Source organism: Scatophagus argus, chromosome 1, assembly GCF_020382885.2.
Source record: "Scatophagus argus isolate fScaArg1 chromosome 1, fScaArg1.pri, whole genome shotgun sequence".
Lineage (NCBI taxonomy): Eukaryota > Metazoa > Chordata > Actinopteri > Scatophagidae > Scatophagus > Scatophagus argus.
In genome coordinates this window covers 5,915,181-5,941,504 of record NC_058493.1, presented here as the reverse complement: position 1 = coordinate 5,941,504, position 26,324 = coordinate 5,915,181, and the positions used below count along the sequence as shown (strand labels likewise).

Below are 26,324 nucleotides of genomic sequence, written 5' to 3'. Positions count from 1 at the left end.
GATGCCACAGCGAGATGAGAACAGATGGGATGAACATGCAATGCCCACTGCTCACTGGGGTGAAGGATGAAAAACTGTTACAACCTCACAGTTCACCCAAAGTGCATGAACCAAAGAAAACCCTAAGTAAGCCATAACTCAACTACTATTATAAACAATAGACCTCATTCTATAAACATTAGCTTCAAGGCTGATACTGTATCTATTATCACTACCCTCAAAACAGCAGATGAAGCCCCCCACCTTCACCCACCCACACACATCACACCCCCACTGAGCTATAGGATCTGAACACCTGTTTCATTGTGGAACTAAAAAAAGCAACAGCTCTTCAGATGTCACTTTGAGAGACTGTTAACTACTGTTGCTTTACAGTACTTAACAGTACTAGATCTGGTGCCAGAAACCATCACGACTTTTATGTATCTATTTAATTTTATTTATTTATTTTTTGTATTAGTTTGTAAATTTGTACAAGCAAATACATAAAAATAACAAGAAGGTAGTGAGTAGTATTGCACTAGCAGAATAGTGAATAAATATAGTGACAACAACAAATATTAACTGAAATTACTAAAGCCAAAAAAAGGAGAATTAGTTGCTTTTGGAATTGAACTTGCGTTTCATAAACAACTGACAACTTCATCATCAGCATTATTGTTAGCAGCCGTACAGCAGGTTGATCCTCATGATGTCCCAGTAGGACATGCCCTGCCTCTGGCCGATCTGGACGTTGGGGTCGGGGATGGGGGTGATGGAGTCCCTCCCGTACTGGATGGAGAAAGCTGTTCTTCCGTAGTGCATGATGGAGGAGTAGTCGTAGGGAGTGTTCAGGTTGTTGGTGGACTGCTTGTAGAAGTTGTAGGCCATCTGCGGGTCGATGTTCTCCCAGTTGATCCTGACGTAGTAGTCGCGGTCGCTCCTGGTCTGCTCGTGCTGGAAGCCCAGAGCGTGGTTGATCTCGTGCTGGATGATGCCGTGGTAGAGGCAGCCCTGCCTGTTGAGAGAGAGCACCTGTCTGCCTCCCTCTTTGCCCAGAGAGGAGAAACATCCGGCTTTGTTCTCCACGCTGATGTAGTCGTACTGGTTCTGACGGGGGACGAAGCGGAGGCAGGTGCTGCTGTGGTAGGCCTGCATGGCGTACTCGATCTTCTGCCTCTCCCAGCTGGTGAACTCAGCGCTCACGGTGTAGGGGATCATCACCAAGCCGTTGGAAGCTTTGCTCCACAGGCAGCTCTGGGACCAGCACATCATGGCGTTTCTGGTTCTGGGAGCCAGCAGGTCTCCTTCCAGCAGGATCTCGTTGGTGGCGTTGTTGGAGGTCAGAATCCTGGTGGTGATGTCCATGGTGTCTGGGACTTCTTCTTCTGCACCTCCTTCCTCCTGGAGAGGATGTGCCTGACAGAGGCCAAGCAGGAGCAGCAGCAGCAGGCTGGCAGAGGGAGTCATCTTCAGGGTCGGTCTGGAGGCTGTGGAGCTTCTGTGGAGAGCTGCTGAGGAGAGACTCCTTGAAGCTGGATGTCTGAGTCAGTTCAGTCCAGGGTCTTTATACTCTCCTGTACAGGTGTGTCTGCAGGAGGATTATGGGTTGGGGTCCACACTGCTAGGCCTAAACAAACCTCTGAAGGGAGGAGTCCACAGTCAAACCTACTTTATAAACATGCTGTTGTCTATGGTCATTAGATAGGGCATTTTTAACTAAACATCTCTTATTGTCATCAACCGGTAAGTATTTATATTATCTGTGTGAAACCAATGTTAATTTGAGCAAAAGTTTGGATATCTATGACTCTTTAAGACAGTTTGGAGTTTTGGTATATTTTCCACATATTTTAATTATGTATGTATTTTTTGTTTGTATTCGATCAAATGGTGAAATATTAAAACAGCCATTAAGCAAGAGTCTACTACAGCTGTGATCATGGCTTTGTGAAGCTGTGCTTACACAGCAGAGCCTTATGTTAACATGCTATGCATCCATTCATTATCTGTACCGCTTTATCCATGCAGAGTCATCTGTTCCTGCTGATAGTAACCTAGAGGTGGGGTACACACTGGACTGGTTGCCAGTCAATCACAGGGCCGACACATTAAAACAGGCAATCACACACACTCACACCTAGGAGCAATTTAGAGTGGCCAATTAACCTAATGTGCATGTTTTTGGGACTGTGGAAGAAAAGACGCAGTCACAGGAAGAACATGCAGACAGAAGAGCTCAGACTCTGACTCAAACCTCGAACTCTCTTGCTGTGAGGCGACAGTGCTTACCATGTTCACCATGTTTATCATAGTGAAGTGAGTTTAGTGTGTTACCATGCTAACATTTTCTAAAATTAATCTGTAACTTTTAAAATGATTTATTGTTTTTTGATTTATTTTTTCAAACAAAAATAACATTTTTCTATGACTTCTGCAAGTGAATAACACAAGCAACTGAATGAGCGTTAGGAATCCGTGGAATGACATTTTTCATTATATTCTGATACTGATTCTGATTCTGAACAAAAATAATAGTTATATGGACACTTAAATTGTTTTTTGACATGCCTGTAGGAGCCAAACACTATGTTATGGGGAAGCATGGTGATTGTATATTTGTTGTCGGTACCACAAGGGGCGCTGTGGTCATTTAGGCCATCCAGGGTATAAATGTAATGGGAAATCGGGGGCCATCAGGTGTTGTGTGACCCCGGAAGGGCAAACGGTTTTTTGACCGCTAGTGTAGCGCTAGTGGACCGCTAGTGTATCGCTAGGGCGTCGCTAGTGCACCGGTATTGATTGGATGGGGAAAACGATTGGACACGTTCTGTTGCTGCATCGAAAATAAAACATTGTATGGCACAGTGGAGACGCGTGAACCCATTCATGAGCAAGAAAGGAAAGTGGGACAACTCAGCGCGTCAGAAAGGTCGCTCCGGGGTCAAACCCCTCAGTAGCTGGTGGTAGACTAAGCTCCTATAATGCCCATAACCTGAGGTTGAGTCCAAATTCCTTAACTAGTGCTTTGTTTTCACTCATAAGAGCTACAGGTCCTTGCAAAAGTATTCAACCCCCTTGGCTTTTTACCTATTTTGTTACAAATTTTTGTAACATTTTTTTGTAACACCTTAGGACCACAATAAGCCTTATACTCCACAGAGCTGGGCTTTAAGGAAGAGTTGCCAGAAAAAGCCATTACTCAGAGATAAAAAAAAAAAGTTTGCCAAATGTGTGGAGGAAGGTGCTCTGGTCAGATGAGACTAAAATTGAACTTTTTGACCATAAATGAAAACACTACGTCTAGTGCAAACATGTTATCACCCCAAGAACACCGTCCCCACAGTGAAACATGGTGGTGGATGTTTTTCAGCAGCAGGGACCGGGAAACTGGTCAGAATCAAGGGAAAGACGGATGGTGCTAAATACAGGGATATTCTTGGTTGAGTAGTTATACACGTTGAAGTTTTCTGTTATTTTGTCCTATTTGTTAGCTGCTTCACAATAATAAAAAAAAAAAATCACATTTTCAAAATTGTAGGCATATTCTGTAAATGAAATGAGGCAAACCTTCCATCAATTCATTTTAATTCCAGGGCCAGAAAACACAAAAAATGCCAGGGGGGGGTGAATACTTTTGCAAGGCACTGTATTGTAAAGCTTTTGTCTACAGATCTCCTGGGAGCTGTTCGACAGCCTGCTGTTCTCATAAAAATGAATTTAGCTGTTTAAACTAGAAGCTGGTGCAGCATACAGATTCATAAATTTCAAATCTACCTAACTGAATATTGATTCTCTCAAGTCATTGTAATGGTGCTTTTAATTACTGAAATGTCCAGTGAGGTCAAGAGTAGAACAGTAGCGCAGTTTCAGCATGTTTGAACCTACAAATTAAATATAAACTCTGAAAATGTTGTGATCTGGCATTATATAAACAAACTGAATTGAACTGAAAACTCATTTACATCTGTGTTCTGGTAATTTGTTTGCTACAGGATAAATGCATGAACTTGTTTTTCTTGGACCTTGTGGACCTTGTGATTAAGAGGCATACTAAAATAATGTCCTCAGCTGGCTTTGCACTGCATCAGCAGTCACTGTGGTTGATCTTAAATCACCTCGAGTTCTCTGACTGACTCCATGATAAATGGACGCTCCTCCTGCTGAGTCCACAGTTTTCCTGATAGATTGTGTGGCTTCAAATGCTATTGAAGTGGTCTTCAGAGCACCTGAATGGTCTGAGAAGAACTCTAAGCCAAAAGCTGTGAATGGTGAGTGACCTTGGCACTCAGTGCTTTTATTTCAGCTATGATGGGGGATTATTCCTGGTGTCTCTGTGGCACTCTGTCCTCTGCTGTCATTTTCATTTCTTCCACATGACAAACTTCAGTGTGGATGAACTTCATTATTCTGATCCCTGATACAAACCAGACAAGACTCTCTTTGGATTAAAACATGTTACTCAGGCTGAAAGTGAGTGTTTGTCTTTTATATCAGGTGAAACATGATTAAATAAACTATAATATTAACATAAAACTAAAAATCATAGTGCTGTTGGTGGGATTATTACAGACCAGAGCCTTTTTGAATGTGCTGCTGCTGTAATTCAACCATCACATGTAGATTCCCAGAAGGTTCGAACTAGAAATAGCTTAAGGAGAGTTATATTACATCCACTTGAATGGTAACTACATAGCTTACATTACACCAGCAACACCAGATGAGAGCATTTCTCAGAACAGCCATTAAGCATTGAGTGAATATAGCCATTAACAAAGATACACACATCTTCTCATCATGTAGTCACTCGAAGGAAGTGAATCATACCACATGATGTGTCAAAATGCAGCAGATTAAAGCTTTAAGTACACACTGAGAATCATAAAATAAATATTTTGTAGACTGTAATGGTCCCTAAGTATTAGTCCACAATGATACCACGGCGCTTCACCTTGTGCTCATGTAGAACAGCTACAGCAGTACAATGCAGTGGGCTGCTGATGTGTGTAACAGAGCTCTTATGTGGCAAGTGGTGAATTTTTAACCACCCTGAAGTTTGCTGAGTGCATTTCAGTCAAGCATGAAGACACCGATCAGTTGCAACACCAAACCACCTGCTTGATATTTTGTACGTCCCATTTGTGTTGCCAAAACAGCTCTGACCTGTCAGGGGAAGGGACTCAGGAGCTCTGGGGGTATTTGGCCACTGGCATTGAAATGTTGGATCCTTTGGGTCTGGAGCATTGAGTGCAGGATCTGGTGACCTTAGCTAACTAGGATATCTTCTGGTGATTTAGGTTTTATTGAAGGCATATAGAAAACAGCAGAATTTTCAGCAGTGTGGCTGATCTTGTGCAACAGGGGTGTAAACTGCGAGGGAACAAGTGCCAAAACACAACATGCTGTGGAACAAAAAACTGAAAGCTCCTTGCCCAGTCCTATAAGGCCTACAGCAGTGGTGTGTGATGATATCAGTTTATCAACCTGCAAGTTAATATAATGTAACAATTAAAGATGTGCTTTGTCATTTTGTGTCAAGATGAACTGCCTTTGTGTGCTTATGGGGAGGTCTCATCGACTGCTCTGATGAAATGCTGCAGTTTTTATGGCAGTGATTTAGCTGAACGTCTGCACAGGTAAAAAAATGGTGATGAGGAGGAACACACACACACACATCGAGAGAGACAGAGACAGAGAGAGAGAGAGAGAGATTGCACCTTCCACGTCGTGTTTGGTCCACGGATGGGAGGAGGAGGAGCGTCATAACACAGCCTGAAGGACGCAGAGCTGTGACTCGGAACCGGGCTGAGAAATCATATCCAGTCGATACCGGTACTGGGTGGAGATGCAACATCCCGGATGTGGGCAAACTACGTCCTGTAGTTCTACGTCGGGTATTAGAAGCCGTAATACATACAGCTACACGCGTAGCCTACGTATTTAAATATGATGTAGCCGATACGCACTGGCTGGACGGTTGGAAGAGAGGTCGCAGACGGACTGTGCGCAATGCTGAGTGGACAGCAGTATTTCTCGTTGTACATCCAAGCCTAGAGAGGCTATTGACGAATAGATTCTCACTTCGTCTGCAGTGCAGCTCGTCATTATAACCAGATGCTCTCCGCCGGACCAGACCCGTTCAATTTCATGCCGTCCAACCCGACCGGAGCCTGAGCCGAAGGATGCAGGTTAAAAACCAGATCTGCACAGAGCGGAACAGCACCGATGATCCGGAGCAGGATGACAGCCAGAAAAAGACCTCGTGTTTTTCGAACATTAAGATTTTCCTGGTGTCGGAATGTGCGCTCATGTTGGCACAGGGCACCGTGGGCGCTTATCTGGTGAGTTTCTACACAACACACAGTGTGAGTGTGAGGGAACGTCGTATCTCAGGTTATCAGGTAACATCGGGTTAACGCAGCGCCCTTCAAACCGGCGCAGGCACACAGTAAGTAATGACACGGCGCTTCAGCTGCTTAATAATCACATTATTCTGATTCTAGAGTAATCACATCCTCCAGCAACCATGGGGCTGATTGATGACTTGCTGCGTATTATCCATCAGGCCTATGCACCATCTGCATGACACAAAGCGCGTCACAGCGGTCGTAGACTCCACGTTGTTGTTGGAGAATTTTATATGCGTGTATGGATGGAGAGGAGGTTACGAAACGATGGTCAGGAGCTCCGTCCGGCTTTGCCACATCCTGCACCCGTATGCCTCAGTAAGGCCTTTGACACTGGAGCACATAGGCCTTGGAAATGCTCCACAGCAGTAGCTTATATTGTCTTTTCACTTCCATGGCATTTCCACTGACAGTTTGAGGTGCTGTATTATATTATGCATTGGTTTGATTATATTGGTGATAACATGTGTTTGTCAGATGAACAGATAAAAATGAGTTGGCTTAAAGAACACAGTGATGCAGAGGTGAAAAGCATCTTCCTTAACAGCCAAACCAATGCACTGTTTAGGTGTGCAATGGGAGTACTGGCAGCTGTTTATGTTGTGGCCAAAGCCAACCATAGCAGCTGTTGATGTGTTTGTGTGGTGATGTCTACCAACATTAGCCAGAGTTGGCCCAACCACCAAGTGTAAATCTGTATGAATATAAATGATGCCACTTGTAACTCAATTAAAGTCAATTCCCCAGGTGTCTGCAGTCTTGATAGGCCTGCTATAAATAATTGCACATGCAGGTTGGGGCTTCTTTTGATTTTTCTTGAGGGAAAGAACCATCACAGAAAAGACAGACAGAACATCTTAATTCAGTCATATCAACGCAGTCCTGACAGGCTTTTTAAAATGGGACAGATTGAAGGTCAGTAGCCTGACTCTGGCCCTTATATTGGTGCAGCTTTTACTTGATGGTTTGAAGCAGAAAAACAACAAAAGGGATAAACTGTTTGGAAATAAACAACATAAGCTGATCTCCAGGGTCCAGTCATCCTGGAGCCCGTATGAGCACATTTGCCATTACAGATGTTGAAAAGGAGGCCCTTTTTAGAAGATTACGCAAGAACTTGCCTCTCGTGCGGTGAAAACTGCAGCTTGGCAGAAACATGACAGAGCTGGTTTTAATGTGTTTTGCAGCAGTCACAAATTTAAAGTGCATCAGCGTTTACCTTGAAGACTGCAGTGGAACTTCCACCTTTTAAACAGCATCCCAGACTGAAAGTGTACCTTTGGCAAATCCTGCTGCAGACAAGCATTTCCTCTCCTGTGTAAAATATCGCTGTTGTCGTCATCTTTCATTCTCTGTCTCCTTTTAATTCAGCCGCCTGCTTGGTTCACAATGGGGATATATTTCTCCTCTTTTTTCAGTAGCACATTACCTTTTACAAATAAATGAGAGTGAACCTTCAGAAGAGGACAGAGCTATAATGGCAGAGGATGATCACAGTCAGTCAAGCAGCACCTGCATAACAGCTTTCCATGGCTTGGTCTATATTCATCAAACTGAAATGGGCAGGTTTTCTCTTAGTTCTGTTCTGTAAAGCTCTACGACAGTTTACATTGTGAGTAAAAAGCGCAGCGTATTGGGATAAAATGTCTAAATCTGGAATGTAAAGGGTGAAAAGCGGCTGTTCTCCATCAGCTTCCAGTATGAGGATACACATAAATCTTCCAGGGGCCCCATAAGTAAATCTAAGCCTGCTGTTTAGATTCTGTGTCCTCCCACATTGTAATGTTCGGAACTACTCTAAGTGAGCAGCAGACTGAATGTTCGGTACATGTTAAATAATTGTCAGGCCGTCTCGGTTGTGAGCCACCTGATCTCACGTCCGTGGTCATAGCTACAGTCTCCTCTATATCTGGAGTTGCTTTACGAAGTTTTGAGGCTCATTCTGCCCTTCGCTGTGGACGCATTATTAATAAACTTCATGCCGACCCTTTATCATCAGTCCTGTAGATGATTCAGCAGACATTTGAAGCAAGGTGCCATTTCATTACTAACACAAACCCAAAACACAGCTGGTGCGATGTGTTTGTGTCTGTTCGATAATTAGAAAAGGTGCAAAGGTGGTTCCTTGCCTGAAGCGACACACATGCACATATTCCTTTTCCCCAGGTTGGCATGAGGTTAGCCTCAGGCTTGTTATGGGTGGAGGAGGAGGTTTTTGCGGATGAAGATGTTGGAGGCAGCGCATCCTGCAGAGCAGCTCAGACACTTTGTGTCATTAAGAGGTTGCTGTTGCTGATGGTTGTCTCACACCTGCTGTTACCGAAATAACATCTGAAGCTCAGTTGCCCTGCATTATTATTTGGAATGAAAAATACATCAATTCTATACTTCTGACAGCAATTAATGGTGTTGAAAGGGGTGCTATATTTGCTAAATCCGAAATCAAGTGTGTCACTGAGAGTCCTAAGTGGCTGCAAGTTGTAAAAACACTTTATCTCTCTGTCTCTCTCTCTCTCTATACCAGGTAAGTGTTTTGACCACTCTGGAGAGGCGCTTCAACCTCCAGAGTGCCGACGTTGGTGTCATAGCCAGCAGCTTCGAAATCGGTAACCTGGCCTTGATATTGTTTGTCAGCTACTTTGGTGCTAAGGCCCACAGACCCCGCCTGATTGGCTGTGGTGGGATTGTCATGGCCTTAGGAGCACTGCTGTCAGCACTACCGGAGTTCTTGACTCATCAGTATGAGTACGAGGCCGGTGAGTCGTGGCACGCTGAAGACGGAAGGGATGTCTGCTCCAACAACTCCAGGACAGAGAACCGAGACTCTGGGTTAAGATGTGGCAACAGAGCCAACACCAACATGATGTACCTCCTTCTGATTGGAGCCCAGGTTCTGCTGGGTATCGGAGCCACACCTGTCCAGCCTCTAGGAGTGTCCTACATCGATGACCATGTCCACAGGAAGGACTCCTCACTCTATATAGGTGAGTAGCACTGAGCTACTGTAAGCTTATTGTCTTGTTTTGGTATTATAGTTTCATGGCAATTTGAGGAAGTGAGTAAGCATATCCCCCAAAAGGCCAAACAACTTCTTGAATGCTGTGCATTTGAACAATGATGCGGGCAAAAATTAATTTCTTTGCTCTCTTTTCATGAACACCGTGATCACATTCACAGATAAGGTTGTGCTGGGCAGCTCCACTGGAACTGTTAGAGATAAGGGCTTTGCTCAAGGGGCAGTATGGACATTTGTGTCCTGCATTGTGTGTTTGAAGTAATATGATATCTGAATTTGATAGAATTGAAAGTACCAAAGCTATTTAAAAGAAAGAAAACAAAACCAATCAGGTTTTTATTCTGAGGCTGTACAGACATGCTTTGCTCATTCCAAATACTCAGTTCATTTTAAACAAAACACAAATGCAAGATATGCGAGATTATATTTATATTTATTTTGTTAGGTAATTGGGCTTATACTGGGACCGGGGAAACTAATTTCGTTCCACTCATGTCCTACGTGTGTGAAATGACAATAAAGCTCCTTGAATCCTTGAATCAGTTTAACAAATTTCTTTAAAATTACTCAAATGTTTTGAAATTTCCTTAGCTGAACCCTGCTGACAGAAGGCAGGGTGACTGGAATGACGAACAGTAGTTGCCATTTTGGTCAGTAGTGTTGGCACAGCCTAATAAAAGTCATCTATACTTTCTGGTCAGCATGTCCTTTCATCTCCACTAGCCAGCCCACAACAAGACCTATTGTGTGTGAGGCAGTGTACACGTCGGGGTGTGTCCTATTGCAATCATTTTGTTTAGTAAATCAGATGTACAGACTACAAAATAAGAATATCTGTCACTGCAGTGCACATGTACATCTAACATTACAAGTTATGATTTAACATTTTTATTAACAATTTTATTTTTCAATTAAAAAAAAAAAAAAAAAAGAATTTGATCCTCTACGATCACTGTATGTGATGTTAGGAGATGAGGGACACTGCACTCTACAGTATTGATTTACTTTTCGTCCTACCCCGATAATTACTTTGGTCAGTGGACGGAAGCCCTGGTTATTAAACATGTTAGTCCATCAGTGCTTGTGCTACTTTGGAGTCATACACAACCATCATACTAAGAGTTTAGTGATTCATTTGTGTATTATTATGCAACAATAAATACGATTTTAAATGTTGCAGTCCTTTATATTATTACAGCACCTAAATTGTCCCACACATTACTGAGGTTTTGAGACAGCTTAATCAAGGAGGATGTGTGTGAGTTAGACAACTGCTTAGATTACTGACTAATAATCCAGGTCCAATATTTCCTTTATTTTCAAGGTTCAAAGGGAAATTACTGGTCTGATCCTGTTCTCTGTCACATAAGCGTCCTTGACCAAAGCACTTTATTCCCAATCTTATTCCTAACGTATTCCAAACATTCAGTGGCCAGCAGCAGGGGACTGCAGTAACACTAACAGCAGAAACTAAGAGGTCGACATAACACACATTACAGTTTGTCTGCCAAAGTTGCCAAGGCAACAGTCCAGAAACAGACACTGAGGCTACAGTATGTTCCTGTTCTTCTCACTGCTCAGCGACCTCCGAGTAGCAGAGCTCCTTCTGGGGAGATGAAGAAAATGAGACAAAGGACGATAATTATGTAATAATGTAATCTAACAATGCAAGTACAAAAAATGCAAGTAAAATGCAGCTGTTTTACTTGCCTACAGTTAATCACTGACAACAGGAAAATATGCTGGTCAGTCCAGGTAAAATAAAGTAATCTTTTACTGTCTTCTTCACATGTTTGCAAATATTCAACATTGTTTATTGTATTGGTAATTATCTGTAAATGTTACTGACCCACACACTTCATATTAATTTGTCTTTTCTTGCAAATTTTACAAAGATTCAGTTGTTGTATGATAATTTGTACCAGTAACATCACCATCCGATCAAACCTTAAAGACAGTAAACACAATTGTAGTTAGTTGTCGTTCTGCAAGAGCTGTTGTGATGTTCATAGCTTCTGTTCTTGATTCATCAGTTTGAATGGGTGCAGCAAAGACACTAAGAGAAAAGGGAAATACAGTATTGCTGGCTACCATGTGGCTAGTTACTCCCCCTCACAGGATTCTCTGCTAGGTCCTTAGCGAGTTGCGTTGTCCCAGCTCGCGTTTCAGTGCAGGCCTCTTGCAGGGTGAGAAGGCCTGCGGTTTGTTCTGTGCATTGATCTGTACAGTCTCTGCCAGCAGCACTGTGAGTGCAGGAGATGAGGGTGGATGGAGAAGAGGGTGGAAAGAGAGGAGAGAGGGGAGGGCAAACAAGGCTAGCACAGCAACCCCCCACCCGCCTGCTTGGCTAGAGGCCAACCCATACCAGATGCCTGACTTTTTTTGTGCTATTTTCGAAAATTTAGCAGAATTTTCTGAACTTATTGAATATGATGCGCATATGTTATTCTTTGCTTTGTTATAATGAGAGAATTTAAAATCTCTTCAATGCTTTTGCAAATTAAATCACATTTTATTGTCATATACGCAATCATATACAGTACAATGCATAGTTAAATTCACAGACGCCTAGCTCCAGAAGGGTCTAAGAATAGATAAGTAGAAAAAATATGAATCTAACTATATAATGGAAAGGATATAGCAAGTAGATAAAAAGATAAGACCAATGAACATGAAAATCACCAATGATTTTCATTGTTTCAGAAGAATGAACCAGTGAAACAATATAACAATATAATCAGTGGTAAGTTTCAGAAAACATGACCAGTGCGTAATGATAAATGCAATATGAGCTGACATTAGTATGACTATGATGGATGGATTATATGGCACATGTGTGTGTAATGTCACTGGATCAGGTTCAAAATGGCAAACAATAAAAAATTCAGTTTGCAAATTTCTGGATCTCCACAAAGAACAAAGGATAGCAAAAGAAGAGGCTTGTGGCTTCAGGCCATCTGCAGAGAAGATGAAAATGTAAAGTGTGTGACTGAGTGTAAGTGATGTGTGTCGATTGTGCCTGTGGATCTTAGCCAACCAGAAAAGAGTCTTTGTGATGGTGTAACAGAGGTTTGTACTATGAGAATTTATGGCACTACCATAAAACACCTGCTTGCGTGAAAATGCAAGAAAATGAAACACTCAATGGCAACTCATTCGACTATGGTTACTCATTTCCCTCATAAGCACATAATGGTAAGAGTAAATGTTTCAGTGTAAATGTTTTAATGTAAAAGATTCATAGTCTTGGGATCATGATTATATTGTCTCTAAAATGTTTATTGACCAGCCATCATCACACTGAAGATCGATCGATCGATAGATAGATAGATAGATACTTTAATGATCCTAAGGGAAATTCAAGAATGACCCTGACAAAATATTAACAATTTAATAAGTGCTCTAGTATGATTTTTGACATCACAAAGGAATGACTAACTATGATTTCGGTTGGACTCTAAGAGTCAGAGGTGCCTGGAAGCATGAAACCGATTGCGTTTGTCTGTTTATGTTAGCCCTGTGATGGACTGGATCTGACAGTCCAGTCAGTCAACCAAGGACATCTCTTAACTGCAACCTTAAAAACGTACCACCATGTGCTGCTCTTTTCTCACTATTCAACTGTCAATGAGTTTGTACAATCACATACATTGCATTTTGGACAGAAATTTTGACTCTGATTTGGTAGAATGACCACGGCTTTATGTCCCAGCTGAGTGCATAGCAACCTCTGACAGTCCGTAAGGTTTCTTTCATAACATCCCCCAAGCTTCTTCTGTTGACACTTACAGATAATCCATTATTCTTTTGTCTCCACCACCCCCTCTCTGTTCTTGATTTTTTTGACAATCCAGGCATATTGATTGCCATGGTTACCTCCTACAGTGTGACTGCTGAGTTGTCTGTTGTGGAGCCCAGTCTTTATGTAGTATGTGTTGTGTGCTGCTTAGTAGTATTTCTGCTGCTTCCTTTTCACTGTCTCTAGGCAGTTACATTGTTTGATGAACTTGTGAAGAAATGTGAAGAAACACTAACATTCTAAGAAAACCTCTGAATAATGCAGTGTGACAGAGAAGCAGTTAATTGTTTAGCAGACATCTAACCATATGATAAAATATTTAAACAGAGGCTCTCCGGAGTCTCGCCAACTAACCAGGTGATTGAGGGAGAGGCTGCTCTTCTGTGGCCATATCTTCACCAAAACATGGATCAATATTGCCTGAATTAGAGATTGAGGACACTAGGAATACTCAAGAGCAAACCAAGAAACATTTCCCTGTTGCCATGGTACATATCCCCCAGCATGCCCCTGTCCTGTATCTGTTTTGTGTCAGTACTGCAGCCTCTTCCTCAAGTACTGAACAGATGTTACCATGAACTCAAAGACACTTTTGCTGACATAGAGCAGCTATCATGTTTACAGCGTTCAACATATCAGTTTAGCATCCTAACATTTGCTAATGAACACAAATTAAAGCTGAGTTTGCAGGCTTGTTCAAAAACCAAAGCAAGTAAACAACACTTGGGACAACCAAATCTGTCTCCCATAGCAGTCAAGCAATGGCTAAAAAACTAATGTTACTGTCAATGCTACAGAAAAAGTCAGGAAATGACCAATATCATAATCATTCATCCTCTGGACACTATAGATATGTGTACCACCCAGTAGTTGCTGAGATATTTCAGGGAGAACAAATGTGGTGGACTGTCCAACCAACACTATCATCCTTGGAACAAAGCTGCTCTGGTTGCTAATAAAAACTGCAACACCTGTAGTGTAAAGACATGTAAAGACATTCCCATCAACTTCGACTGTAATTTGGAGTTAAGCTGTTAAAATCTTTGACAAACCCACATATGACTTGCTGTTCAGCACATGCCAGTTGCGCCATCCCATTATTAAGTGATTGCACAAAAGTGGCTCAGAGTAGGATGGACAACAGGAAGCTTAACGGTCTGCACCAACAATATAATATGTTAAAGTAAAGGAGTGTAAAGAAAAGTGACTTCTACATAATAATACCTGAAAGTAAAAGAGCAGTCAGAGCCTGAGGGGACCTGCTCTGCAGCCGCTAGGCCAGCTTCTCTCTTCCTGCCTCATATCTTAGCCTCTATTCATCGCTGTAATGTGTGTAATGAAGCGATGTGAGGCCGCAAGTGGAGAGTCCACTGCAGCAAAAATGTTTTTACTCCAGCCGAGTTATTAGTCTTCCACTGCAGGACAGCAGAGGAAGGTATGGATGATGACTCAGCACACGCTGTCTGTTCAGACCATCCCAGGTTGTTTTATATGTGCATCTCTCAAGAGCACCTTTGCCAAGATACAAAGTGCCAATAACTGAACCATGCCATAATGTGAGCCTGAGTGAGAAATGATTCATGTGGCGGCTGTGTGAGCAGGTGGAGCAGCCAGCGCTGTCTCATACACTACGCTCTGCTGCATTCATTACAGCTGGATGGAGAATGCAGGTGAGGGGACTGGTGTTATCATCATGTTAAACCAGATTTTTATGATTTCGCTATTTATTCGACCAAATGTAACAATGTTGGCGCAAATTGCCAAGTGACTGCCAGTGATTTATGTTATTGTTCTATAAGAAACCTATACAAATGTGTTTGGTAGTGCTTGTTGCAGTAAAAGTGGGTGAACTGAGTTACCCTTCCTCTATTACATTCCTGATTTTAAATGTACACTGAGTTCTCACTAAAATTAAACCTAAATTAAACATATTCATCATAATGGGGGCTGTTGAGGATGTTGAGGACAAAACTAAGGGGTTGGCTTCCTGGGCGAGGTTTACTGTACATTCTATAACTTGAAACATACACGTGATTGTATTTTGTAGGCTGATTGTAGTATTTCTGCTCAGTATATTTAAATGTAACTATTTTCAGGTCAGTGAATAAATTACGTAAGATAGGCTGCAACATTATTGATCCCCAGGATCAATGAAACTTGAACTCTTTTTGGCACTGTGTTTTGTATTGATGTTACATTTGATTGCATGGTACTGTAAAATACCTAACAATATTGATATTAGTATTCATATCACTTTTAGTCTTACATTACATACAGTATTAAACTCACTTAGCTAAACAACGTCACAGAAAGAAGGGGCCATCGAATGCTCACGAGCTCTTGACTCAAGTGGAGTCTCTACCTGTCATTTCCAAATGACTGGGTCAAACAAGCTGCCAAAGCTCCAAGGCCTCCCAGAGCGTCCGTATGTGAGTTGTACATTCTCAGTCATACAGGTTCACATGACATTGTCATTGTCTCAAAGCTCAGAGACAGCAGGTATGAGAGAGATATGACAGCAGCCTTTTATTTATTTTTTTTTTGGCATCAAAACAAAGGAAATCCATTAAGCTTCTCTCTCTGGATATGATATTTTAGCGTGCGCAGCATCTCCAGGGCACAGCATGTACAGCTCGAACAGCACAGCATGTGTGTCTGATGGGTGTCAGATCTATTTCCCCCATGTCAAACAACAGCCTTCTCCACCCTTTTATGGCATTTGCACAAACCTTTTGCTATAGATTTATCTTGTGTTACATTGGCTATGATGATTTGAGCTTAAAAAAACAATTCTTGACCAATAAATATCCAGGTTTATAAACTGCTTAAATTTATTTAGTTACTTAGAGTAGACTATTGTTGTTGATAGTTGATAATTAAACACATGCCTGCTGTCATGTTTATATGTAATCTGTAGCAGTTTTGCATTAAGTTGTCTAAAAATGACTAGGCCTTTGTTATATATGTTTTCAACAATGTTCAAACGCACAGAAATCTGTAATTTTGTTCAAGGTAACTGTGTGTTTCATTGGGTTACCTGGAGAGAATGAGCAATGAAGTCAGCGAATGTGGCGAATATGACTCAACGTAAGGTGAATATAATTTTAAAATGTTACCTCATCCATAAAAATGTCTGCCTGAGACACGTCAGATAGATTTTCATCAGCAGTGGTGGTTGTTTAACAATAAAGAAAACAATTCCCATAATCCCCACGCTACTTGAAACTTTGTCTTTTGTTTTAAAAGAGAGGCTTGCAGCATTAGAAACTCCATTATATGTTTTCAGCAAAATAAGATAATTGCTAAAATATTTTTTGTCAGAATGATCACTTTGCAAGGATAGTTTCACAGTTAGGATCATTTCGCTGTATTTTATTCTACTCAGTGCATTTTCCAAAGCCAGCAGTCCTTTGATGTGTGCTGCTGCTGTTGCTGTTATCCTTTGTGATGCAGGATTGCTTTTCAAAAAAACATTGCAAACATTGCAACACTTGCAAAGATTCATTCATTCACTGTTACAATTTTTTATTTTCTTGATTTATTTACCACAAAAATACTGCTGTTAATTAAGTTTTTTTTACTGATACAGGCAATTCTTGATTTACTTGAATTCTTGAATTCAAATGCAGATCCCACTGTTGTGATTGCATAAAAAAAAAGTTTAATTATTTAGATAGTTTTCCTAAAATTAGATTTTAAAAATATGTAATGTATTGCATTGTATTGCATCAAAACCTCTGTACTGGCAGACTCTTGCCAATGCACAGCCATACTACACTGTAGCTCAACTGGAAGCACCTGCAGCTTTCATCTACAAGCACACTGAGGCAGCGCTGCAGTCAGTGCAAAGTCAATAAGTCCTGAAGGATTTACATTCTGCCTGTAATGAACAATCAGATGTTAAACCAATCCTTTAAATATTAACCTCACAGGCATCGATTTTTTTAATTAAACAATGTGCGCACATCATAACTCGACCATTATTGCAGCGGTTGCTCTTTCCATCATTTGCAAAACCACAGTGCAGTAACTTCATTTGCATTTCTTAAATTTGATTAAATTCTTTTAATCAGATTCTTCAGATTCTTTTGAGAAGTGTTAAAGGTTTCTCTAACGTTACAGGTTTAGATAAGTTTGAACACCCTACAGTCACATAAAAATATAATCCCATATAATTAAAAAAAAAAAAAATTGTATGGTTGAAGCTCCAGCCCCTCACAACATACTTACTGCTATGAGCCATCGGTCGGCCTCTGAGGAAATGTACCAAGTGTTGAGTTCAAACAGCAGACTGGCATCAGTCCTGAATGTTTCTCCTGACGGGTGTCCAGCAGCTGTTGCTTTAGGATTAAGAGCTCTCTGTGTTTTCTCACGCCATAACAAAGCTTACCGGTAATTCTCTGTCATCATGTATATTGCTGCTATGGTGTTCAGCTGTTTCATTCTGAAGGCCACTCCAGGCTCTGATGTTATTCCAGTGTAGACGGGACACAGTAAAGCTGGTTGTGCCCACAGGGACATTTAGACAATATGAAGCTTTGGTGTATTATAATTAAGGCTGGCTGGGACTCAGCAGTTTCCACTGGTTCACTGTTGTGTGTGTGTGTATTTTCCAGCATCCCTGTATCACATAGGCCTACATTATTGATTGGCTGTGTCATCCTACCTTTATCCGTGATTTGGTCCGAGGGGAAGCCAGTGTTAGAGGTGTGAGGTTGTTCACTGGTCGACTGTGTCTGCCTTTACCCCAGACCAACTTTGTCATGTGGCTTCAGCCCCTCTGGCTTCAGTGATGCTGCTGAAATGAACATGAAGGCATCTGCCTGACGGAGAAAGAGAGTGGGAGTAGGGAGTGTGTTCACACAGTTAGTTGTGTGATTATAACTAAGTGCATTTACTCAAATGCTGCACAAATTTAAGATACTTTAACTTTGATTGACTATGTCCACTTTATGAAGACTTATACTCCACTTCACTACATTACAGACTTAAATATTGTACTTTTTAATTCACTATATTTGTCTGACAGCTCCAGATACTAGCTGCTTTACTGATTACAATTTTCTACATCTACAGCAGTAAAATGCAACATACATATAATGCAGAGTATCACTTCTTGTAATACTTATAATAACTATAATACTAAGTTCTGTTTTATGGAAAACATTCATGTGAAAACTGAAAAATGTGGGATTTGGTTTTGTATATTTGTATACTTCACTTCTTGATTGATGATATTGGGATAGACGAAAGTATTGGGAATGGGCTGCTTTTCAGAGGTTGGGCTCGGCCCCTTACTTCCAGTGAAGGGAGATCTTAATGCTTCAGCATACCAAGATTGATGCCAAGATACCAAATTCCCTGTTGGTGTAATGGCCAGGTGTCCCAATACTTTTGTCCATATAGTGTATTTACAAAACTGTTAGTTGATAGAATAAAAGCTTCTTACTTTACTAATTAGACTTGCATACCATAAATATTTGTGTGGCAAGCCTAAACTCTGCTAGAAGTATTATGGATGAGTCTTTGTGCTGACCTGGATATTCAAGGTGCCGATCTTGACCCACAATGTCCCTCATTTCTTGTCATCTATCTATTGTGTATCCCTTGTAGGGGAATAAAAATGCCCAGAAATACTTTTAAAGGAATTATGCACAGCTTTATGTTTAGAAATACACTGATAAATAAAATAAAGCCACAGTTCTTCTTTCAGATTTATCACTCGTGATAACTGCAGCACTATAAGCAGTACTTTCCTCACAGAAAAACTGACTGTCGCTCTCTCTGTTCTGGACTCAGTTATTAACAGTCAGCCTATTGGAGCCATAGCACTACTTACAGCCAGTATGGACAACTGAGTTTCACTTCCATACATACAGTCCTGCACAGTCTGCTGTTGCTTGAAACCTCTCAGCCTCTCGGCCAAAACAAGTCAGCATCGCTTTCAAGAGAAAATAAACGAGAGCTACTGCATCAGTGCTTCCCCACAGCTCCTAAACCAAGAACCAATTTCCTGCTTGATTATTTATGATCCGGCAGGGTGATCTAGTCTTCGATCAATTGCGCTGTGCAACCTATGAGCTGCATATTATAGTGACAGTGAATAAATCGGTCAGTGGAAGACGTTTGATGAAATTGTAAGGCCATTGTACACGTTTTACATTTCTCACTCGTGCAGTGGATTTAGCAACAGCAGCCTTCTCTGTGGTAGAAAGTGCCATTTTACCACTTATTTAATGACATGGTCTTAGTACTAGACACTTTACAATCTTGATACAATGCTGCCCTCTGCTGATAGATAAGGGAATTTGTAGAGTATTATTATATTAGTATGAAGTACATAGTATAGTAGTTTTCTTTACAGAGTACAATTACGGTGCGCTAGAGTAAACTTACTGCAAAAATAAATTTTTTTTTATGACATTCACATTGAAATATTGTTCAATTTTGCTGTTGCTGCTTCCACTTAAAATAACTAATTTATTTCTCTCCTATTGTCCCTCTCTCATTCTGTCTTGCAGGTATTTTATTTTCGACATTAGTGTTTGGCCCTGCCTGCGGCTTCATCTTAGGTTCTGTCTGTACCAAAGTCTACGTTGATGCTGTCTTCATCGACACCAGTGAGTTTTTTTCTTTGCATTTCTTGAGATACAGCCTTTATTTTTGATCATTTTCATTACAGTAATTGTATTTGTTTTGACTCTAATGGGAAAAGGAAGAAAGTCACAGTAATATACCACACTAGAAACATTAATTTAACAGGTAGGATTTACTTTCATTCAGTTTCCTCACATTGATCTGTGAAATTAAGACCTACAACATCATTCAACATCTACCCTAACCTTCCCTACCTCTTGCCCAGGTAAGCTGGACATCACTCCAGATGACCCTCGCTGGATCGGGGCTTGGTGGGGCGGCTTTCTTCTCTGTGGTGCCTTACTCTTCCTGTCGGCCCTCTTCATGTTCGGCTTCCCCCAGGCGCTGGACGAGCAGGACATGGATGTTGGAGGGGAGAGTGAGCAGGCCATGCTGCCTTCTTCCCTGACCCTGGAGTACCAGGGCTCTAAACCCAACGTGGCCATTCATGGCTTTGATATAAACAGTGGACTCTCAGTTTGTGAGCATCTCAGAGGTAAGGAGGAGCACAGAAGGAGATCCTGAGAAATAAAGGGCTGAAGAGATGTGGGAAATTTCAGAATACAGCATTAGTCTTGATGGTTTGTTTGAAAAAATTCTCACAAATTATCAATTTTCTCTCTTCTTTTCTGTGTCTCTTATCCTTTTCTTTTTCAACGTTTTCATCTCCATTGGCCCAGTAATCCCCCGGGTTACTAGGCACCTTCTCTCTAATCCGGTCTTCAGCTGCATTACGCTGGCAGCCTGTATGGAGATTGCTGTGGTTGCTGGCTTTGCTGCGTTTCTGGGGAAATACTTGGAGCAGCAGTTCAACCTTACAACCTCCTCAGCTAATCAGCTATTAGGTAGGTGGATCATGAAGACTAATCTTTTGAGATGCTGCAGTGTTTTATAACCACAGTGCTGTACCATTAGACCATCAGAACAGGATAAGCAGGTTAAAGTTGCAAAAATGAAATAAAATTACAATTGCAGAAATCTCTGCTGAGGAAAATGGCAGTGAAAAATGTTGGGAAACATTGGACAAGGTTGTCTTTTCCTCCCCAGGTATGACGGCCATCCCCTGTGCCTGTCTGGGTATCTTCCTCGGGGGGCTGCTGGTGAAGAAGCTGAATCTGTCAGCTCTGGGCGCTGTCCGTATGGCCATGCTGGTCAACCTCGTGTCCACTGCGTGCTACGTGTCTTTTCTGTTCTTGGGCTGTGACACTGGCCCTGTAGCCGGGGTCACGGTCGCCTACAGCAATGAGTAAGCAAGGAAACCTCCTGATGTGAATAAGAAGTCTTTTCAAAAATGTCTAGCAAATTCTTATATGGGTTCTTCCGTTGCAGTTTTTTTAATTGAATTACTTGTACGCTGCTTTTCAAGAAACATCATATTCTAGTCTTCCGTGATTTGCCAAATACGCTAAATGGAAAAAAGTATGCCTGTGTATGACAATGCAGGAACCATCCATCCATTTTCTATACCGCTTATCTGTGCAGGGTCGTGGGTGGGGGGGCTGCAGCCTATCCCAGCTGATGAGAAATGGGGTTCACCATGGACTGGTCACCAGTCAATCATAGGGCAGACACACACTCACACCTAGGGGAAATGTAGAATAGCCAGTTAACCTGATGTGCATGTTTTTGGGACTGGTTAGGTCAGGTTCCATCATTGCTAGGGTTGTAAGAAATAAGAAAAGATCATAGTTTCTGGGAAAACAACTGTTAATATTTCAGTATGTGTGTGAAGCTGTGCTCTTTTAACCAAAACCATGATGTCTTCATTCCGTGACTGTCAGAGGAAACAGAAATACGATTACACCATGCATATATCCAATCACATGCTGTGGAGTTAACATGTTGAGGCCACCACCCCAACTCAGGGCCACTTTGAAACTTTTAATCATGTCGTAACTTGAGTGTAACTCTGCATTGGCAGCTGTCAGAAATATTGGCTTGTACTTTTCTGATTACATTGTGCCGTTAGAGTACAGTGGTTGAATATTCAGCTCACAGAGTGCCCTCTGTGATCATAGATAGATTCTATGGTTGTTTTCATTTGATCACTGTACATAGACTATACCTCCTGACATGACCTTTGACCTCCTTTATAGGACATTGCTGTCCTGGCAGCGACCTGAATCATCATGCATCAGTAACTGTAACTGCTACACCTCGTCAGTGAGCCCTGTCTGTGGTTCCAATGGAGTTACCTACCTCTCAGCCTGCTTCGCTGGCTGCACCAAACCTGTGAGTAAACAAGTTAACACTGACTCAAACTGAGGGCAAGAAACATTCATACATCCAAACAGCACAGCAGTCCTGCTTTAGATCTCTGTATTCATGCTGGGATAACAGCATTTTGATCTCCTTTCTTGTCTTTGTGTCAGAACCTGACCAACTGCATGTGCATATCCAGCACCAGTGAAGATGCAGTGGCTTTACCAGGGAAGTGTCCCAGTCCAGGCTGTCAGCAGGCCTTCCTCACCTTCCTGTGTGTCATCTGTGTGTGCAGCATGATCGGAGCCATGGCCCAGACACCCTCTGTCATCATCCTCATCCGGTGAGGAGACCTGCTGCTTTACATAGACTGTCCACAAGAGGGAGCTGTGGGTATTTAAGCCTAGGGGAGATGCCAAATTATGGAATTATGGCATTCCTCTCCAAGAAATACTGAAGAATACCTTGCATTTCTAACGAACTTGAGCTTATTTTCAAACTTGTGGCCATATTTGACTAGATGATGTTATTATTACAGGTAGATTACATATACATGCATGTATATTACAGATATTATATTTATTTATAGTTACACATTATTACATTGTACTAAGTAAGTTGCTGTAATTTGGGAACATGGTTACACAACTAGAAAGAAGGGGGCGAGAGCACAAACAGTCACAGAATTATTCTTGTTTTTTAAAAAAATGTTTCCCAATTCGGGAAATATGTTTGTTTGTTTTGCTCCTGAGAATTGGATTAGGAAACTGATACCATTCCTTGTGAATATAAAACTGGAGTAGGTGATTAGCTGGTTAGCTTTTCTTAGTGTAAGACCAGAAACAGGGAGAAAGAGCAAGCCTGGCTCATTCCAAGATAACAAAATCCCTCTGCCAACACCTCTGAAGAACAAGCACATTATACTTTGTTTGTTAATTCTGAATGGAAAACTCAAAAATTACAAGTTTATTGTGAAGTGTACAGGAGTATTTGTTTTGTCATTACTGTGAAGTTGACTGGAAAGTGCTAAGCACAGTGAAAGTGGTTACACTGTGGATTTTTGAGCTTTGGAGCCAGACTACCCCACCCCAACCCCCGGCCTTTCCCATCTTAATGCTAAGCTAAGCTAACTATTTACTGGCTGCAACTTCATATTTATTGTAATGATATGATGTGAGAATGGCATCGATATATCTAAGTCTCAACAAGAAAGTAAATACGTGAATTTTCTAAAACATTAGGAAGTATGTTGTTTTGTTGTTGCATTGTCCCCACATTCCCAGATCATAGCAGCTACTCTGGTGTGAAGAATGTTATCACAACTGAAAGGAAGGAAAATCAGAAATGAAATGAAATGAAAAATCAGACCCACTTAAGTAAAACAGAGTTATTCTAACCATGTATTATACAGGCAATGAAACTCAACCACTCTCCCACCATTTATGCCACTTCTGTTTTTATTTCAGAACTGTAAGTCCAGAGCTTAAATCTTATGCCCTTGGAGTGCTGTTCCTGCTCCTGAGGCTGATAGGTAAGCAGTTTAACATATTTACTTCAGATGCTTTACTGTCACGGATTTATATCCACAGAAAAACAATGCGTTGCTCTTGATTTGTATGGTTACACACTGTAATAAGTCTCATACTGCTATTCAATTTTTCGTTTCGGCTGAAATGAACTTCATTGGTATGTCTGCAGAGACGTAAAGGAAACGCAAACTTGAACTGGTCAGTTGTTGACCTTTTAACCTGCTGTATGTCCACAATCTTCTGCTGCTCCAGGCTTTATTCCTCCTCCTCTGATCTTCGGCATGGGCATCGACTCCACCTGTCTTTTCTGGAGCACTGTGTGTGGCGAGAAGGGAGCCTGCATGCTGTACGACAACGTGGCCTACAGGCACCTGTACGTCAGCATTGCCATCGTGCTCAAGTCGTCAGCCTTCCTCCTGTACACCACCACGTGGCAGTGTTTGAGAAAGAACTACAGGAAATACATCAAGAACAGCGAGGGTTACCTCACACCCACCGAACTCTTTGCCTCCAATGTGACTCTGGACAATTTGGGCAAGGAGATCACTCAGAACCCAGCCAACAGGACAAAGTTCATATACAACCTGGAGGACCACGAGATGTGTGACAACATGGAGTCTGTTTTATAGTGGTGGTCTGCACTGAGCCTGCAGACTAGAGCTGAGGCTGTTATTGTGCTACTGATCTGATATGCCTGATACTGTGTCAGGCCAGAAGAATGTTTTCAGTAAAGGTCTTATCTTCTTATCACCCCAAAAAAATAGACATGATGAAAAAAATCCCACACCATACATCTTTTTGTTTTTTTAAAAAATAATTGATCAAAATCAGAAATCAGCAAACATCCGAAAAGAAACGAGGAGTGATATGGAATGAATGTCTGCAGCCATATATGAAGTCGGGGCAATGCATGTAATGCACCACACCACTAATCCACCGGGACACCCCTGCAATGATCTTCTTTAGTCCAGCTTCATTAATAGTTCAGTTTTGCAGTTCTTTTAGGGTTAGATTAATTATGAGTGCGGAACTCATTGAGAAGCAGAAGTCTGAAATTTTGGTTATCCATTAGCTTTGTTGTTGTATAATTTATTTTCCTTTAGAAGGAAGTACTTCTCAGGTCCAGATGTCTTATAGAAACAATGAGAGTTAACATGGCTGTTCATCATTAGATGATTCATATTTAAGCTCATGGTTGGAGCTCTTTTCTAGACATCCAGAACATGCAGTTGTAAATGTTACCGCTCTACAGATTTGTTAACTTATGTGTTCCCTCAATCAGTTTTATTTAAAACATTTTAATTTAACTGAATGAGTCAGAGAAAACAGATGCATTGACTACAGAGTTCCTGCAATTAAGAATACAGGCCCAGGAACATGAATAATTTAATAATAATTTCAGTCGATGAAAATAATAATAAATGCTGTAGAGTTTACAACTCTTTCCTGGCCTCTTTCCTAGAGGTCAGAGGACAGGATGGAGTTTAATTATTTCCAAATTATTATACAACAGCTTCAGTTTTCTTTAAAATTTAATTGTAGTAACCCAAAGCCAGTAACAGGAGAGGAAAATTAATAGAAGAAGTTTTGAAAATAAGTCATATTGGTGAGTTTGTTCTTCAGTATCTTCTAAAAATGAACAACATTCATAAGACATGGATTTTATTACTTATTTTGTTCTACTAGTCATTTTTGCAAGAGCAGAGGTCACAAAGGGTTGACATCCCATGTTGGAACCAAACCCTTTCTCAGTAGCTTTCAGTGTCATTGGCCCATTCCTGTTCTAGAGGGCATTTAAGAACATTTGTTGTAAGTGAAGGAGTGTTGAGCTTGTATGTAATAATTATCCCTTTACGGTGTCATAGTGTGGAGCTTTGTTATGAATGCTGGATGAGACTCTAAGGCTGAAAGAAATGTTTTTTTTTGTTGTTGTTGTTGTTTTTGGCAATTCAATCTTTTTCACAAATTAGGTGCAACCTAACTTCTACAAAATAACCTGCAATGCGTTTAGCTGGTGGTCTTACCAACAGACCACAATAGATGGAGGATAGAGGATATAAGATAGGAATTACTTGACCAACCTGCAAATGGTGGCAAGCTACACATGAGCTGATTTACACTGATCTCTAATCACTGATCTGCTTCATGTTAAGAGAAAATTGAGATAGAAATACAGTTTGACTTGGTGGTGTAACTCTACTGTTGGGGACACCCCGTGCAACAGCAATGGATGGAGCACACAGCAGCATGATTAATAAGAAGCAAATAATAGGTTATATGTGTGCAGTGGGGCTGAAGCCAGTGGAGGCTGTGGAGGAGGAGGCCTTCACTAATACAGTCAGTAACAGCAGCAAAGCTCATGTGAGTGGACAGAGTGAGAGTGTGAAAGCATTTCAAGAGGAGACCAAGTCAAAGCAGGGAGATGACTGTGTGGGGTTAATTGTCAGCAGACATAGTATAGTATGACTGAAAGGGTTCAGTCAGAATTAGTTTATTTAAACGTATGCTAGTAATGCATGCAGTAATAAAAAAGACATATTCAGTATGTCACTGAGCCTCACAGACTCTGTGGTTTGGTGATGATGGTAATGGTTAAATGCTCATTTAACTTGAATGGTCTCTAAGTCTATGTTACACCACTGAAAAGCTTTATAATGCATACTGCATTGTGATGTTGACAGTTTTTAGCAAACCTCAGCTGACTCATAATCACTCACACTGCAGTGATTGTTTAAACACAGATTTTTTTTTTCTGT

General features: G+C 41.2%; 2 protein-coding genes across 3 annotated transcripts; one reads left to right on the top strand and one right to left on the bottom strand.

The window, feature by feature from the left end:
* Positions 1 to 646: 646 nt before the first annotated feature.
* On the bottom strand, positions 647 to 5,802 carry LOC124066961 (high choriolytic enzyme 1-like). The gene is made up of 2 exons (XM_046403928.1): positions 5,697 to 5,802; positions 647 to 1,621 (listed from the first exon to the last, which is right to left on the bottom strand). The coding sequence occupies exon 2, from the start codon at positions 1,447 to 1,449 to the stop codon at positions 661 to 663; it is 789 nt and encodes a 262-aa protein (XP_046259884.1). The 5' UTR covers positions 1,450 to 1,621; positions 5,697 to 5,802; the 3' UTR covers positions 647 to 660.
* On the top strand, positions 5,753 to 25,500 carry LOC124066856 (solute carrier organic anion transporter family member 3A1-like). Of its 2 annotated transcripts, XM_046403795.1 has the most exons (11): positions 5,753 to 6,320; positions 8,911 to 8,992; positions 9,086 to 9,370; positions 19,723 to 19,821; positions 20,064 to 20,333; positions 20,518 to 20,682; positions 20,885 to 21,083; positions 21,934 to 22,069; positions 22,210 to 22,382; positions 23,506 to 23,570; positions 23,821 to 25,500. In XM_046403795.1, exons 1-11 carry the CDS (start codon positions 6,162 to 6,164, stop codon positions 24,195 to 24,197), a joined length of 2,010 nt encoding a protein of 669 aa, XP_046259751.1. In that variant the 5' UTR covers positions 5,753 to 6,161; the 3' UTR covers positions 24,198 to 25,500. The 2 variants fall into 2 exon arrangements, with proteins under 2 accessions (XP_046259751.1, XP_046259665.1); XM_046403709.1 differs by having other exon boundaries at positions 5,754 to 6,320; positions 8,911 to 9,370.
* The last annotated feature ends 824 nt before the right edge of the window (positions 25,501 to 26,324 follow it).

Bases quoted from the DNA above. Each gene is read 5' to 3' on its own strand.
- LOC124066961 (XM_046403928.1), bottom strand. From the start codon at position 1,449: ATGACTCCCTCTGCCAGCCTGCTGCTGCTGCTCCTGCTTGGCCTCTGT.
- LOC124066856 (XM_046403709.1), top strand. From the start codon at position 6,162: ATGCAGGTTAAAAACCAGATCTGCACAGAGCGGAACAGCACCGATGAT. The intron at 20,334-20,517 runs GTAAGGAGGAGC...CCATTGGCCCAG, and splicing joins AGTTTGTGAGCATCTCAGAG to TAATCCCCCGGGTTACTAGG. The intron at 20,683-20,884 runs GTAGGTGGATCA...TTTCCTCCCCAG, and splicing joins CTCAGCTAATCAGCTATTAG to GTATGACGGCCATCCCCTGT.